The 13078-nt window shown below is 35.8% G+C and overlaps 2 protein-coding genes across 4 annotated transcripts; both read left to right on the forward strand.

The window, feature by feature from the left end:
- Window positions 1-335: 335 nt before the first annotated feature.
- LOC139698631 (solute carrier family 25 member 3-like) lies at window positions 336-5615 on the forward strand. 3 transcript variants are annotated; one of them, XM_071597484.1, is made up of 8 exons: window positions 336-467; window positions 557-713; window positions 2931-3097; window positions 3289-3363; window positions 3443-3604; window positions 3706-3884; window positions 4039-4226; window positions 5066-5615. In XM_071597484.1, exons 2-8 carry the CDS (start codon window positions 575-577, stop codon window positions 5224-5226), a joined length of 1071 nt encoding a protein of 356 aa, XP_071453585.1. In that variant the 5' UTR covers window positions 336-467; window positions 557-574; the 3' UTR covers window positions 5227-5615. The 3 variants fall into 3 exon arrangements, with proteins under 3 accessions (XP_071453585.1, XP_071453586.1, XP_071453587.1); XM_071597485.1 differs by having other exon boundaries at window positions 341-467; window positions 571-713; XM_071597486.1 differs by lacking the exons at window positions 336-467; window positions 557-713 and adding an exon at window positions 1388-1412.
- A 2888-nt stretch (window positions 5616-8503) lies between these two features.
- Window positions 8504-9476, forward strand: RpS26 (ribosomal protein S26). Its single transcript, XM_071597672.1, has 4 exons — window positions 8504-8560; window positions 8861-9038; window positions 9121-9251; window positions 9337-9476. The coding sequence occupies exons 1-4, from the start codon at window positions 8558-8560 to the stop codon at window positions 9370-9372; spliced, it is 348 nt and encodes a 115-aa protein (XP_071453773.1). The 5' UTR covers window positions 8504-8557; the 3' UTR covers window positions 9373-9476.
- Window positions 9477-13078: the final 3602 nt, after the last annotated feature.

Genomic DNA, 13078 nt, shown 5'->3' on the forward strand with positions numbered 1-13078 from the left:
AAAATATCATATTTATCAGTTCAAAAAGAATTTCTCCTGGTCACACTTTACTCATATAAACAACGAATAGTCTGGTTGCCCAATTTCCTCACTAAGCTTAATTCAAATGTTTTTTTAGGTTTTTAAATTTGACAACGCAGCGATTGCATCCAAAATTTTGTTGACCGGCAGTGCTGAAAAGTCAAATGAGCTTTTTATGTGTAAAATTTGTCACTTAAAGTTAAAATTATATTTATTTTCTAGTTGAAAAATTCTGAAAAATATTTTTAAAATTAATTTTATTTTTGAATAAATATTATTTTACCTTTCATAGGAATATATGTCTACTTGGACTGAATTCCGAGAGACCGACCAGCCTCTTTTCTCCCGTGGAAGCAGACGTAGCTGAAGTGATTAACGTTCACTGCATTTCGTCGGCTTTTTAAGGCGTGATCACGGGCCAGTCATTGTACATAAGATATTAATAGGTAGGTCCGAGTGTTATTAATGGTAGTGAACGTGAACTTTATTTCTATATTTAATTCTATAGCTGAAATAATATTTTTGAAATGTCCAGATTTAACATTATAGGAAGATGTTGCTATCAGTCTTGGAAGCAGCGAAAAACAAGTCCTTTAGGAGCCCTTTCCAAGTAGCTAGTTGTGATGCTCCAACATCTAACGTGGATAATCAATTAGTACCTGGCAGGGAAATAGCAGCTGCGGCAACTGCGGGTAAGATAGCGTAGTTATAAATGGAGGATTAATAGTTTGAATTCAGCGCACTAGGAAAAGGTTTATTGCTATTATATTATTTAAATACAAATCTTATGCAGCCAAGATTTTCCCTCATAACTGTCGGTATTTTTATGATATTTAGTATTAATGGATAATTTAATTATGTCGAATCAATCGCTAATTAGTTATACACGGAATTACTGGATTAGAATATTTGATCATTATTCAAAGGTGAATGTAAAGTTATTTTTATTCCGTATCTTCTATGTTATATGTATTTGTCTGGAGATGTAATTTTCAGTAATTATTTTGTCTGGTGATGTGTTAATTGTTTCCTCACGTCAAGTAAAACTCATTTATACAGTAGGTCATTTTGAATGCATTCAGCTTGGAATGAACTATAGTGTTAATCCGAACTTCACATTCATCATATTTTGTTCTAATTGCTGATTCATCTTGTTGATAAATTTTATTAGTGAAATCTGATTGTCGAGCAGTGGACTAGCTGAACACCTTGTTCTATTCATGTATATTTGTGAATGTAATTACTTAAGTTTTTATTTTTTATGCCTGTCTCCACAGAATTCATTTCAGATTAGCCATTCCTTATAATCTTAGCCTATTTACAATTTTCAGGAATGGAAGAAGTTAGTTACCTCGAAAACTATACTTGGGGCGAGTAATTCCACAACCTAGGTAATTTGAGTGTTGGTTTTGCAGTGTTGGGTTTCCTGTTTATTGGTTTGAACTAATTTTTCACATCGTGTTAGCTAATTTTTTTGTGTAATTTAACCCTCCAATAATTCCTTAAGATTTGCATGAGATGTTTCAATAGTTTTATGAGCTGTAATAGAATTATTATTACTGTTAATTAAAGATTGGATAATTCCAGTCCCTGTTCATTTCACCGGAGACTTAGTGGTGGTCTACATTCATGGCCGAATCGGAAGACACAAAGCGTTTAACCCATATCTACAGAGTTACTGAAAGCTGTTTTACTAAAAATCAATAATGAGCATTTTAATGACCAATTCCACTCCCCCTGTGAATCCTCCCCTTTCATCATGTGGCCTCTTCATACAATTGTTAAAACCTGGTCTGTAATCTATTATTGTCAGTTCCTGTAAAACCCATTTTAATTTGCGGTTTGCTTCCCTAAGGTAGTCTAATATAGAAGGAATTCCATCAATCACAGGGAAAGTATGTATTCCTAATTTTTCCGAGTGTGATTTGTTGTGAAGTTTTTATGCCCTGCATGTATAAAGTCATGAAATGAAAACTTATTTCATAAAAGTCTCAGAAGGGGATCGAGATGGTGCGGGGGCTAACGTACTGGCCTCCCACCATGAGGGCGCGGGTTCAAATCCCGGCGGTGTTGAATATTTTTCAGAGGTATCTCGATCCCTACTTGAGGTGCTTTGTGGAGGGCACTTTGAGTGAGTACGCCGTCCGTCGGATGGGACGTTAAACTGCGGACCCCTTGGCGCCTTTCGTAAAGAGTAGGCTAATGCCGACGCCGGGTTTCTCTCCACCCTTCATCCTTTCCTATCCATCCCCTATGGCGCAAATGACCTTAGCTGTCGGTCGCCTCCCCTCAAAACTACTACTACTACTAAAAGTCTCAGAAGTTTAGGATTCAACCTTATCAGCGAATTTATGAATTTGTTGCTGTGTTAAATGAACATTGTTTTGGTATAATTTAAAAAAGTGGAGCCCATGGCCCGACAGTGTAGCATTGGATTTCACATTAAACAATGAATTTTAATATTTTTGCCCTCTTTTAAGTCCCTTGATCAGGAGGAGTTGTATTGTAGTCTGTGGCGAACTCATTTCTAGCTTCTTGTTATTTGTTTAAGCTGCTGGAAATTGTTGAGGGGACTTAAGTTTTGTTTGATGTAGTGACCTTCCATTTTGGTAACATGACTGGTGTTATGTTGACCTAATTTTCTCCTCATTCCAAGCCTCTCTCCCATACTACACAATATTTCATTAACTCATGTATTGCTCAATACATCAATCGCTCAATCACCACCAGTAATGATTCATTATTCTGTGGATATAAGCTTGTATTTCTGATTGCCCTTTGGTTACATAATATTCATCTCCTGCCATATAAGCTGCTGGAAGTATGGTGATCTCTTTGATTTCACTCGTGAAAAAAGTTTTGCCCTTGAAAAAGTGAATAAAATGTAATGTCATGTTTTATTCCGTCAGATGAAACCAGCTGTGAATTTGGATCCACAAAATATTTTATGCTATGTGGTTTTGGAGGAATCCTATCATGTGGACTGACACACACTGCGGTTGTGCCTCTTGATTTAGTCAAATGCCGAATCCAAGTGAACCCTGAAAAATATAAATCTATATTCAATGGATTCCGGGTAAGAACTCTCTTTATGATCTTCATAATATGTAGGCATGTAGAACCTAAACCTAAATATTACAATGAAATGCAATTTAAATTTCCTTTTGATGATATGATAAAATGCAGAACAATTTGCATAATTATCCTGCACTCCCTCATTTAGAGTAATTGCCTATGGTATAATTTTCCTTTATTGATTATTATCAGGTTACCATTAAGGAAGATGGACTTAAAGGCCTTGGGAAGGGATGGGCACCCACCTTCTTTGGTTATTCTGCTCAGGTATGTTTTTTCATGCATTAGTAGACTAATTTGTTGTAAAATGCCCAAAAAATGGTATTAATAATTCTCTTCTGTATAGGGTCTGTGCAAATTTGGATTTTATGAAATTTTTAAAGTTGTATATTCTGATATGCTTGGAGAAGAAAATGCATACTTGTGGAGGACATCTTTGTATCTAGCTGCATCTGCATCGGCAGAATTTTTTGCAGACATTGCTCTGAGTCCCATGGAAGCCGTAAAGGTATAAACTTCTTTTACGTGGTGTCGATTTTTTGTATTCAATTTTTAGTCTATATCTTGCTTTGAAACCTTAATTTTACTAATACTTATTTTTCCTTTTAGGTTAGAATCCAAACTATGCCTGGATTTCCTAGCACTTTGAGAAAAGCTGCCCCCACCATTTTTAAGGATGAAGGCCTTTCAGGATTCTACAAAGGATTGGTTCCCCTCTGGATGCGGCAAATCCCATACACAATGATGAAGTTTGCTTGCTTTGAGCGAACAGTTGAATTGCTATATAAGTAAGACATCCTCTCTATCTCCTCATTGAGTTCTCTTAAATTTATAACTTTGCTATTTTTTCACTGTTGTTAAAAGTCCTACTGAGGGTTATATTGTGTTTGAAAAATTACTGAGGAATTTTCAAGTTTTACTAGATCCAAATTCACTTTGCAGGCATGTTGTACCAAAACCCCGTGCTGATTGTACAAAGGGAGAGCAGTTGGTTGTCACATTTGCTGCCGGTTACATTGCTGGCGTGTTCTGTGCCATTGTGTCACATCCTGCTGATACAGTTGTGTCCAAACTAAACCAAGATAAGGGCTCAACAGCCATTGAAGCCGCCAAGAAACTGGGAATGGCAGGTTAGTAAAATAGAAGTTTTTCTAGTTATGCTGATTGCATCTTGTATATTTTGTGTGTTCTCTTGTATTATTATGTATATGTCATGTGTACTCAATTTCTGGTGCTTACTATTATTGATAAGGTGTCACTCTGTGGAAGTTAAATAGTGAAACAATTTTGTTTAGAGGTCTGACATTTGAGGCTATTAGATGAAAAAATTCTGTAATGTGAAAATGAGCACACCACCAAAATTCTTTTTCAATTGGAATAGAATGATTTGCTGCTGGCTCAGGAGAATTAAATGGCATTATCCTATAAACATATCCTTCTGTATTTATTCTTGTCAATGCTAATTGCTTATCTTTGTTGTACACAACAAAGCAGATTTGTGTGTTGATATTCCTACATATAGATATAATTGTTGCCTTTAGTGTGCATTAGCTAGCGATAGAGATGCGGTATGTCGTAAGGATAGATATTTCTTTATTTACTGGGAATTCTAATGAATGTAATTGACATTGAGAATAGTGTTCTATTTTCTGTCTCTCTTCTATTTTTATGGTTATCTACACCACTGGCTTAATAAATGAGGGGACAGATGTGCTTCATTTATCTAAACTTTGTTCTAATTCATAATTCTGTCATTGCCACAACTCTTGGATGCTATCAGAATAATGTGAAATGTTTGATTATTTGAGGAAACTATTCAAATGATGCACTGTTGGAAATGGTTCAACATTGGGTAGTTTTAAGTCAATTGTTAATGCTGTTATTGTTGATCAATTAGGTTTATGTAAGTAAAAAATGTGCATAATAAGAAGATATAATAAAATGCCCCTGTTTTACCCCTGTTAATTAGGTCTGTGGAAGGGTCTTACTCCCAGGATCATTATGATTGGTACTCTCACAGCTGCACAGTGGTTCATTTATGATGCAGTTAAAGTATGGCTTGGAATTCCTCGACCACCCCCTCCTGAGATGCCGGAGTCTTTGAAGAGGAAACTTGCTGCAGAAAAGTAAAAATGGTCGAATGCTTAACAGAGGAGGAGCATGTTTAAGTAAAGAAAAGTGGTTACATTCCAATTAAATCAAAAGACCATTGGTTTTGTGACATGTTTTAGGCTTGTAATGTTGACACTATTTATGAAGCTATAGTATTTTGAGACTCACAACACAAACTTCCAAAACTAATATTTTTATCGTGTTAGTGAATGTCAGTGTGAAAGTTCATTAATGTTAATTGGATTGTCAATTAAGTAACTAGTATTCACCCTTCTTAAATCTGTACTAGTGAGATTCCAATTTTTTTACTGTTTTCATTTAGCCTGGGGAGCCTCTGTGAGTGTACCCTAAAATGTAAATCAAAAAGTTGTAGAAAGTGTGGGTCAAAAGAATAAATAGCTACTAAATATAGTTGTTTCATTATGATAAATGTTACTCCTCCTGAGCCATGTCTTGAACTTTGGTATTAGGCCACCAATTTCATACCTATTGTTTGAGAAACAATATGAAAAGACTCAATGAAGCAGGAGCTCTTATAGGAATTTCTAATGGTGAATGCTTAATGAAAATTATTTGAAAGCAAATTAATGTATGAGAAGTTAAAAAAAATTTAAACTAATAAAAACATGTCTCCTACCCAAAATGTACTGAAAATAAAATTACTAGGCCTGTCATGTCAAAGTACCTGCAACACCAGGATCATGGTCAAGGCAAAAGATTTTTTACCCTCTGAATTTGTTGCATTGTAATTTAAAGAAAAAAGTTTACCTCAGGGGTTTGAGATATAAGCACAAAATCCACAGGGTTGCACCTTACTATATCATTATGGTCACAGGAAATGGCTAGCGGTAATGAATGAATCATTAGGGACATATGGCAGACATTTTGAATAAAATGCCTGCAATCAGAAGAGGAATGAACAGTCGGGAAGTAAGTGGTTTAGGGGAGGGAGGAAATAATGTTATAGAGCAAGAAAGAGTTAATCACCCAAAATAATTGACCGTTGGTGGACCAAAGACATGGCTCTCTACTTCCATTTTAATTGGTGGTAACCAAATTGTAGCATCAAAGCAAATACTGGCATGGTAAAATATCCAGCGCTAAACTTCTACAGTTGCAGCTTAAGAACTAACTGTTTTACTTTGAAGCATAAATGAATATTCATGGTTTGAAGAAAAATATAGCAATGAATTATATATCTCCTCAAAAAGATAGTTGAATTTGCCTTTTTACTGTATCGCCAAGCATTTCCTATATGATCACTCAATATGACCTCAATTTCCTATATGACCTTGCTGGGATCAGACTCGGCGAGACCCACTGAACTACTACTTTCGTCTGGGTCCTACATTTTAATGTATCTGCCATGGGTGATACTACAGGGAGCAACCATAATTGTTCCTGCTTGCATTGCTCTAGTGGTCAACAGAACGTACAAGTCCATCCACCCTTATTGTTGTCAATGGGGAGTGGCTGTGTGGTTAAATTGGTGATGAGGGAATAGATTTTATCATGAATAGAAAATAAATACGTTCTATTTTTTGAATTTTCATAAAGAAAATTTAGCTGATTCATCACTGATATCAACCATTTGTCAAGGTTTTTACTCTTTGCTTACTGAAGAACTTAAAAATAATTGAGAAAGTTCGCCTTAACAACTTTAAAAGAACTGCAGGCCTACTAAATTCAACACCACTACCTTTTAATGCAGTCATCTGCTAATATGTATTAAAATGTAGAATTTCCAGGGTTAAAATCATCCTGGTCAAAGGGAATGACTTTTACACTTAGAATATTCTGAATTTTAGCAACTCGGCTGAAACGTGGCATGGGCAAATCATGAAAAATAACTGATATGGGCTACTCTGCAATTCAGAATGCAATGCATTGACCTAAATGTTTCCATTAAGTACAATTTTCAGATGTGTACAAATGTTTTACCGGTGACATTTTTATGGTGTTCACAATAAATACCTGAAAGTTGGTTTGATAGATGTGGAGCTTTATGGTGTATGAAAATAACACCACATTGTAGGCTGCTACTTCTCTCCTCGCATTATTGATTGTGGTTCCCCTATTTCGTCTGGCATCTGAGAAAAATCACAGTATAGGTGCAGCAGTATGTCTGAAGAAAAAGAAATATCATAAAATAAGCAAATAAATAGATTTAAAAGATATTTACTATAGTTTTAAGGTAAAAAGCCCTCTCCTGAATGGGAGGACATTAGGTAAGCAAGATAAGAAATGGAAAGTGATATTGGATGGAATAAATAAAGATGGAATGAATGTGGAATTGAAGAACAATTAAATATAACTGGTATATCAGCTTTTGTCTTGTAAGGCAAGGCTATGAAATGCAATCACCATCTAAAATAATAATGAGCATACCTAAAGAATTAGAATACCAAAGAATATTAATCAGATGAACAGGAAGAAATGTGATCATACTGAGTTTTTTTGGATGGCGTATAAATATTGGAATGGACATGTGAAAAAAATCCACACAAACTTACCTCCTTAAATTGAACCAATGGTCAACTTGAAAATAAAACTGCTACGCTGGAATGGAAAAGCTGAAGTTAAGTCGACTAAAAAGGGAAAAATTAGAGCCAGGGGAATTTGTATAAGATTTTATAAGGAACAGATGAAAGAGGCCTAAGCTACCACGAACTGGATATTATTCACAAGACAATTTTGATCGATAAGAAACTTAAATAAATTATTGATTCAATAAAGAAACAGTTCTGTGATCATTGACATGTAGGTGAAGTGTTACACTGTATGGATCAGAATAGGGACTCTTGGAGAAACATCTCAAAATGAGAAGAGACTTTCGCTGCATAAAACCCCTTCATGAGTATAGAATCACAGTTAACATTTACATTGACTTATTTGAGGCTATGTGGAAGACTTCAAGTTTATTCACGTTAGTAAATAAATTTTTCGTAAAGTATAAACACTATGGATGAAGAGTTATATTTCTAAATCGTTAACATGACAAGTAACTCTTCATTAATGTTTACCATTACAAGTTCAGTTGGATATATTGAATTGTATATATTCGGTTGGCACAAATTCCCAGGATTTCACGTTAACAAAAAATACTTGTTACACAGAAACGATAATTATCAAGGTTATTCTCTGCTTTAATATTGCTAAAATTCGGAAATTGCCACGTCAAATTGGGAAACCATTACGTTGCCCAGCGATCTTCCTACTATATTCCCTACGGTAGACATTTCGAATGTCCCGCACTTTTAAAATCTTCCCCCTAGATGTCGTACTTTTCGTCGATCTTAACATTCTCTTATTCTTTCACTTCCGGTTTCCAGTCATACCACGAGGCATCATGGTGAGTTTGTTTGTAATTTTAATTTTAACCATTAAAGGGCTTATTTTTCCAAGTAAATTGCATGTAATTCTACATAGACTAGTTCTTTGGAAAACCCAACCAATACTTATTATTATTTAGTAAATATTCGTTGACTGACATTCTTATATGCGCTTGTTTGAAGTAATGTTGTCCGGGTTCTATATTGAAGGTATTTTTACAGAGTACAGATTTTACAGAATTATTGTTGGATTGTGTGCGCCTCAGTTAATCAGCGGGGGTTCTTGCACGGCGTTTGCTAATTTTGATTCTAATTTTCAGACTTGCAAAAGAAGGAATAACGGACGGTCTAAACATGGTAGAGGCCATGTCAACCCCGTACGCTGTACAAATTGTGCCAGATGTGTACCTAAGGACAAGGCAATTAAGAAATTTGTAATTAGGAATATCGTCGAAGCTGCTGCTGTTCGAGACATAACCGAGGCTAGCGTGTACACATGTAAGTTAATTGTTACTTCAAAAGGTCAATTCCTAGATGTCTGAAATGTTGCCTATTTACTGATAATATACCTTCATTTCAGCGTATATGCTACCCAAACTGTATGCCAAGCTGCATTACTGTGTATCTTGCGCCATTCACTCCAAGGTAGTGAGAAACAGGAGCAAAACCGATCGCAGGAAGAGGCAACCGCCGATGAGAAATTTCCCTAGGGTAAGCAGGGTGAGATCCCTCTTGGTATTTCGGTGGATGATAATGGAAATAAACGGACAAATGAATATATCAATTTGATTTACAGGAAATGCGCCCAGGTGGTCAGCCAGTAAGGAAATAAGATAGGCGCCAGTGGTGGTTGTAATTTCCAAATCGTGAATCGCACACCTGATTCAACGAAACTGCTGTAACCTTGCTCTAAATAAAAATGGTGAAAATCTACAAGTTTTATTTTTTGCATATTTTCCCTACCGGAGCCTGGAACATATGGTTAGCGGTTTCAATATTTTTATAGTGACGTCTCTCATATGGGTGTGTGATGTGTAAAACTTGTCCTGGCGAATTTTTCATAGAAGAAGCCTAGTCGCATGGCTCCAATTCTTTGATTTTACTCTTGCTAGAAAATTGTCCTTAAGCATTTAATGATTCATTACTTTGAGTATATAAACAGTTAAATCATGCAACTATTTGCTATCAAATAATTTAGTGTGAGGCCAGATCCAATAAAACGCCTACTATCTTCCAATGTGCTTCGGTAAAAGTTAGCGATAGTATAATTTCCTTGTAGTGAAAAAACAGCTGTGAAGGTTTTGAATTGCTGTAGGGCCAATAATTGGAGCTTTAAGCAAACCTTGCTACAGTAGCTTCATGAAGTACGTTGATGGCCTCGTATTATTTTTTAATTGGGAATATTCGGTTGGAAGAACTTGAATGCTTGCCTTATTTTCGCATGTTCTTCCATGGGGTGCGTAATCACTGAATTTTTATGGCCAATTATTTGGAGAGTAAGCTATTGATGGAGATGAAAGTTCATCCTTTAATTATACCGGTTTACTGAAGGAGCCGGTTTAGTAATTCGCGTCACCAAATAATGGTAATAGTAATATTTAGGGGACATGCTTGGATACTTGTTAGCGGAACCTCTGACTCCTAGGAATTGGTTCAACGAATTTACTGCGTACACTCGATCTGCAACACTCACTAAACAAGATGTGACAGACCCATGTGGTTTTCTCAGTATTTTAGAAGTCTTGTGCATTAGAAAGTGGTAGTGAATACGTCTCTGCATTGGTGAAAGATAAATGTTATGGGAAAAATAACTTAAGTTATTAAAAACTGGAATTAGTTAATTCTAGTAACTCGGAATACTTTTTCTTCAGGATTACAGCAACAAGTAAGCTATTTGCTAAGACCATATAGAAAGCACTTTCACCTTGGTGCTTTGTTGAGTTTACAAATCATTACAATTGACAAAGGGTCTAAAGTCATTCCTGCCCTCCAGATAGGGCATCTTATACTACAATTTCAGAGAAGCACACATAGACAAGGATTATTCTTTGAAGAACTGCACATAACTCCCAGAGGCAGCAAGGCTTGCTTATAGATCCAAAAGTTGTAGCTAAGTAGAAATATCACTGACTAAATTGGTTTTTTTACCCAGAAAACCTATTATTATACTATCTATTCGATGCATAGGCGACATTGGGTATCGTTGATGTCGCCTATGCACCAAAACAAGTAGTATTATGATGAGGTTCTTTATGTGAAAAAATATAGTTTATTTACTCAATCATCATGAATTGCCACTAAGTAGGGCATAGATTTCAAGTTGAAATAATTGGGAGGATTTTCTTGGAAATTATTTGATTTTGCCCAAGTGGGCGAATCGTGTATCATTTAAACCCAAAAACTATCGAAATAACCAAAACGGCCTTGCCAATAAAGAAAAAAATCATTTCCGAGCCTTAATTTATTTTCAAACTCTGTAGGTCAGTAAGCATTATTAAAAATTTAATGCCTGTAACCACTTCATTAAAAAAACTGACTCCGAAGTTAACATTTTTTCACCTCAACTCAAGTTAAGCCTTTATTACAATGAAGAGGAGGTGGCTTTGAGGTAAACATTTTAGAATGTCACTTCAAGAGCTAAAAGATTGTTTTTGAATCATGTCTCCAGCTCTAATAATTTTTTTAAATATCAAGGTTCCTGTAAACAGTTTCATGAGGGTGAGATACCATGCCCAAGAAATGGTCATCCATAGTAATGCAAGGACAAGAATTTAAAAAAATTACTGATATGTAAGACTTGGCTGGACCCACAAACCAAATGTGTTTAAAAAAATGCTCCTTTCAAAATGGATCATTTGTTACAGCATGATCGATCTGCATATGCATGAAAGGTACATTAATCATAATGGATTAAGAACATAACTGCGACAAACCAATGTATGCACTGAAAAAGATCACTTAACCCAAGTATTACAGCTCTCATGAAGGAGGTTTGCAGAAAATCTTGGGTATTTTCATAAAATATTTTTTTTTACCAAATAACATTTGTTGTAAAAATGGCCAATACTATGAGTCAAAAGTTCCAGCTACGTGGATGCACACAAGAAGGGGGGTAAATAAAGTGAGAGTATTGGAATATTAATTATTGAAAAAAGGGAAGTTTTCTGGAATACAAAATTGGTTGCTGGAGTTGGAGACCAGAGTAGAGGTATAATACCAGGGGTCAAAGGTGGGATATCTCTGGACACACCCGATTAAACCGATGTGTGTGTAATTTCCTAGGTACCAGTTTCCTATGGAAATTGCAGGTGGCGAATAAATCAAAGTACCCATCCCCACTCCTTTACGTGTTAAAACACTTGTATGAAGTAAAATTACCCTTAGTTCAATCATACAAAATTAATGGTTACAAACTACAGCAACTCGGAGGTTGGTTTGATAGGTGAGGAGGGACCTCACCTAATACCAAACCCTACAGCATACATCAGGGAAACAAGGGGGAGCCAGTTCCTATCTATGTGTCACCGGTGGTTTCCTAAAAATCACTCTGGATGAAATTGAGGGTGCCCAGAGGCATACCCGGGATTCGAACCCAGGCCCTCCTGTCAGGAGTCTTAATCACTGAATTACCCAATGACAAAATTATATTGATTAAGGATTAGATTTTCTCATAAGTAAATAATAAATATTACACTTTCATGTTAACAAATGAAATTCAGTTGCTTCATCCCTGTTATCGACTACCGGTCAAGGTTTCTGCTCTTAACTAGCTGATGAACTTTGAAATATTTTTGAAATTTCACTTTAACAACTCTGTTCAAAAGGGGTACCAAACATGGTAGACCATGAAAAATTGTTCATAAGGTCTATGCTGTAATTAGGAATTAAATGTGGTGACCAAAATGTTTCCGTGAAGAACAGTTTTGAGATACAGAAATAAAGGTTTTACCAGTGAATTTTTTTATGGTTTATAGAACAATTACCTGAAAAATGGCAGCATGGGTGAATCCAGGGGTATCCTGAGTTACCAGGAATTGAACTCAAGCCTTTGAGTTGTGCTCTAAATGCCATCACAGGGTCGAGATACACAGCAAATTTCAAATGCATGAAAGTCCTAAACAATCCAAGATGAGCCAGCTAGAAAACAAAAAAAAGTAGCTTCCCAGCATTTAATCTGGCAAAATGGATTCACAAATTTTAAATTATCCCCTCTTTCCCCCTCAACAGTGGCATTATTTCACTTGCCATTGGCCACACCCCAACCTTGCTTTCTTGGCCTTGACCTTGTCTGCAGCTTTAAGCTAGTCGTAGAAACCTTCCCTATTCCCTTTCTATAAAATCTCATCATCTTTTCCTCTTCTAACATCTCCACCAATTACCCTAACCCCTATTTTGGCAAGAGGTATTTTAAGTGCTAGTCCCTCTTTTTTTGAAAATACATCAATAATAAAATATTCCTTTTTGGAATGACACTTGGTAGTTAATAAAATTACCGAGAATAGTAACATGACATCAATTCTAACACTTACAGTAAGTTC

Source organism: Hetaerina americana, unplaced genomic scaffold (assembly GCF_022747635.1).
Source record: "Hetaerina americana unplaced genomic scaffold, ioHetAmer1.1.p SCAF_9, whole genome shotgun sequence".
In the NCBI taxonomy this organism is placed as follows: domain Eukaryota; kingdom Metazoa; phylum Arthropoda; class Insecta; order Odonata; family Calopterygidae; genus Hetaerina; species Hetaerina americana.

What these genes read in the sequence shown, in the direction of transcription:
- LOC139698631 (XM_071597484.1), top strand. Translation starts at nt 575, where the DNA reads ATGTTGCTATCAGTCTTGGAAGCAGCGAAAAACAAGTCCTTTAGGAGC. An exon ending in ACAGTTGAATTGCTATATAA is followed by an intron (nt 3,885 to 4,038) that starts GTAAGACATCCT and finishes TTCACTTTGCAG; the next exon opens with GCATGTTGTACCAAAACCCC. An exon ending in CAAGAAACTGGGAATGGCAG is followed by an intron (nt 4,227 to 5,065) that starts GTTAGTAAAATA and finishes CCTGTTAATTAG; the next exon opens with GTCTGTGGAAGGGTCTTACT.
- RpS26 (XM_071597672.1), top strand. An exon ending in CGAGGCTAGCGTGTACACAT is followed by an intron (nt 9,039 to 9,120) that starts GTAAGTTAATTG and finishes CCTTCATTTCAG; the next exon opens with CGTATATGCTACCCAAACTG. An exon ending in CGATGAGAAATTTCCCTAGG is followed by an intron (nt 9,252 to 9,336) that starts GTAAGCAGGGTG and finishes TTTGATTTACAG; the next exon opens with GAAATGCGCCCAGGTGGTCA.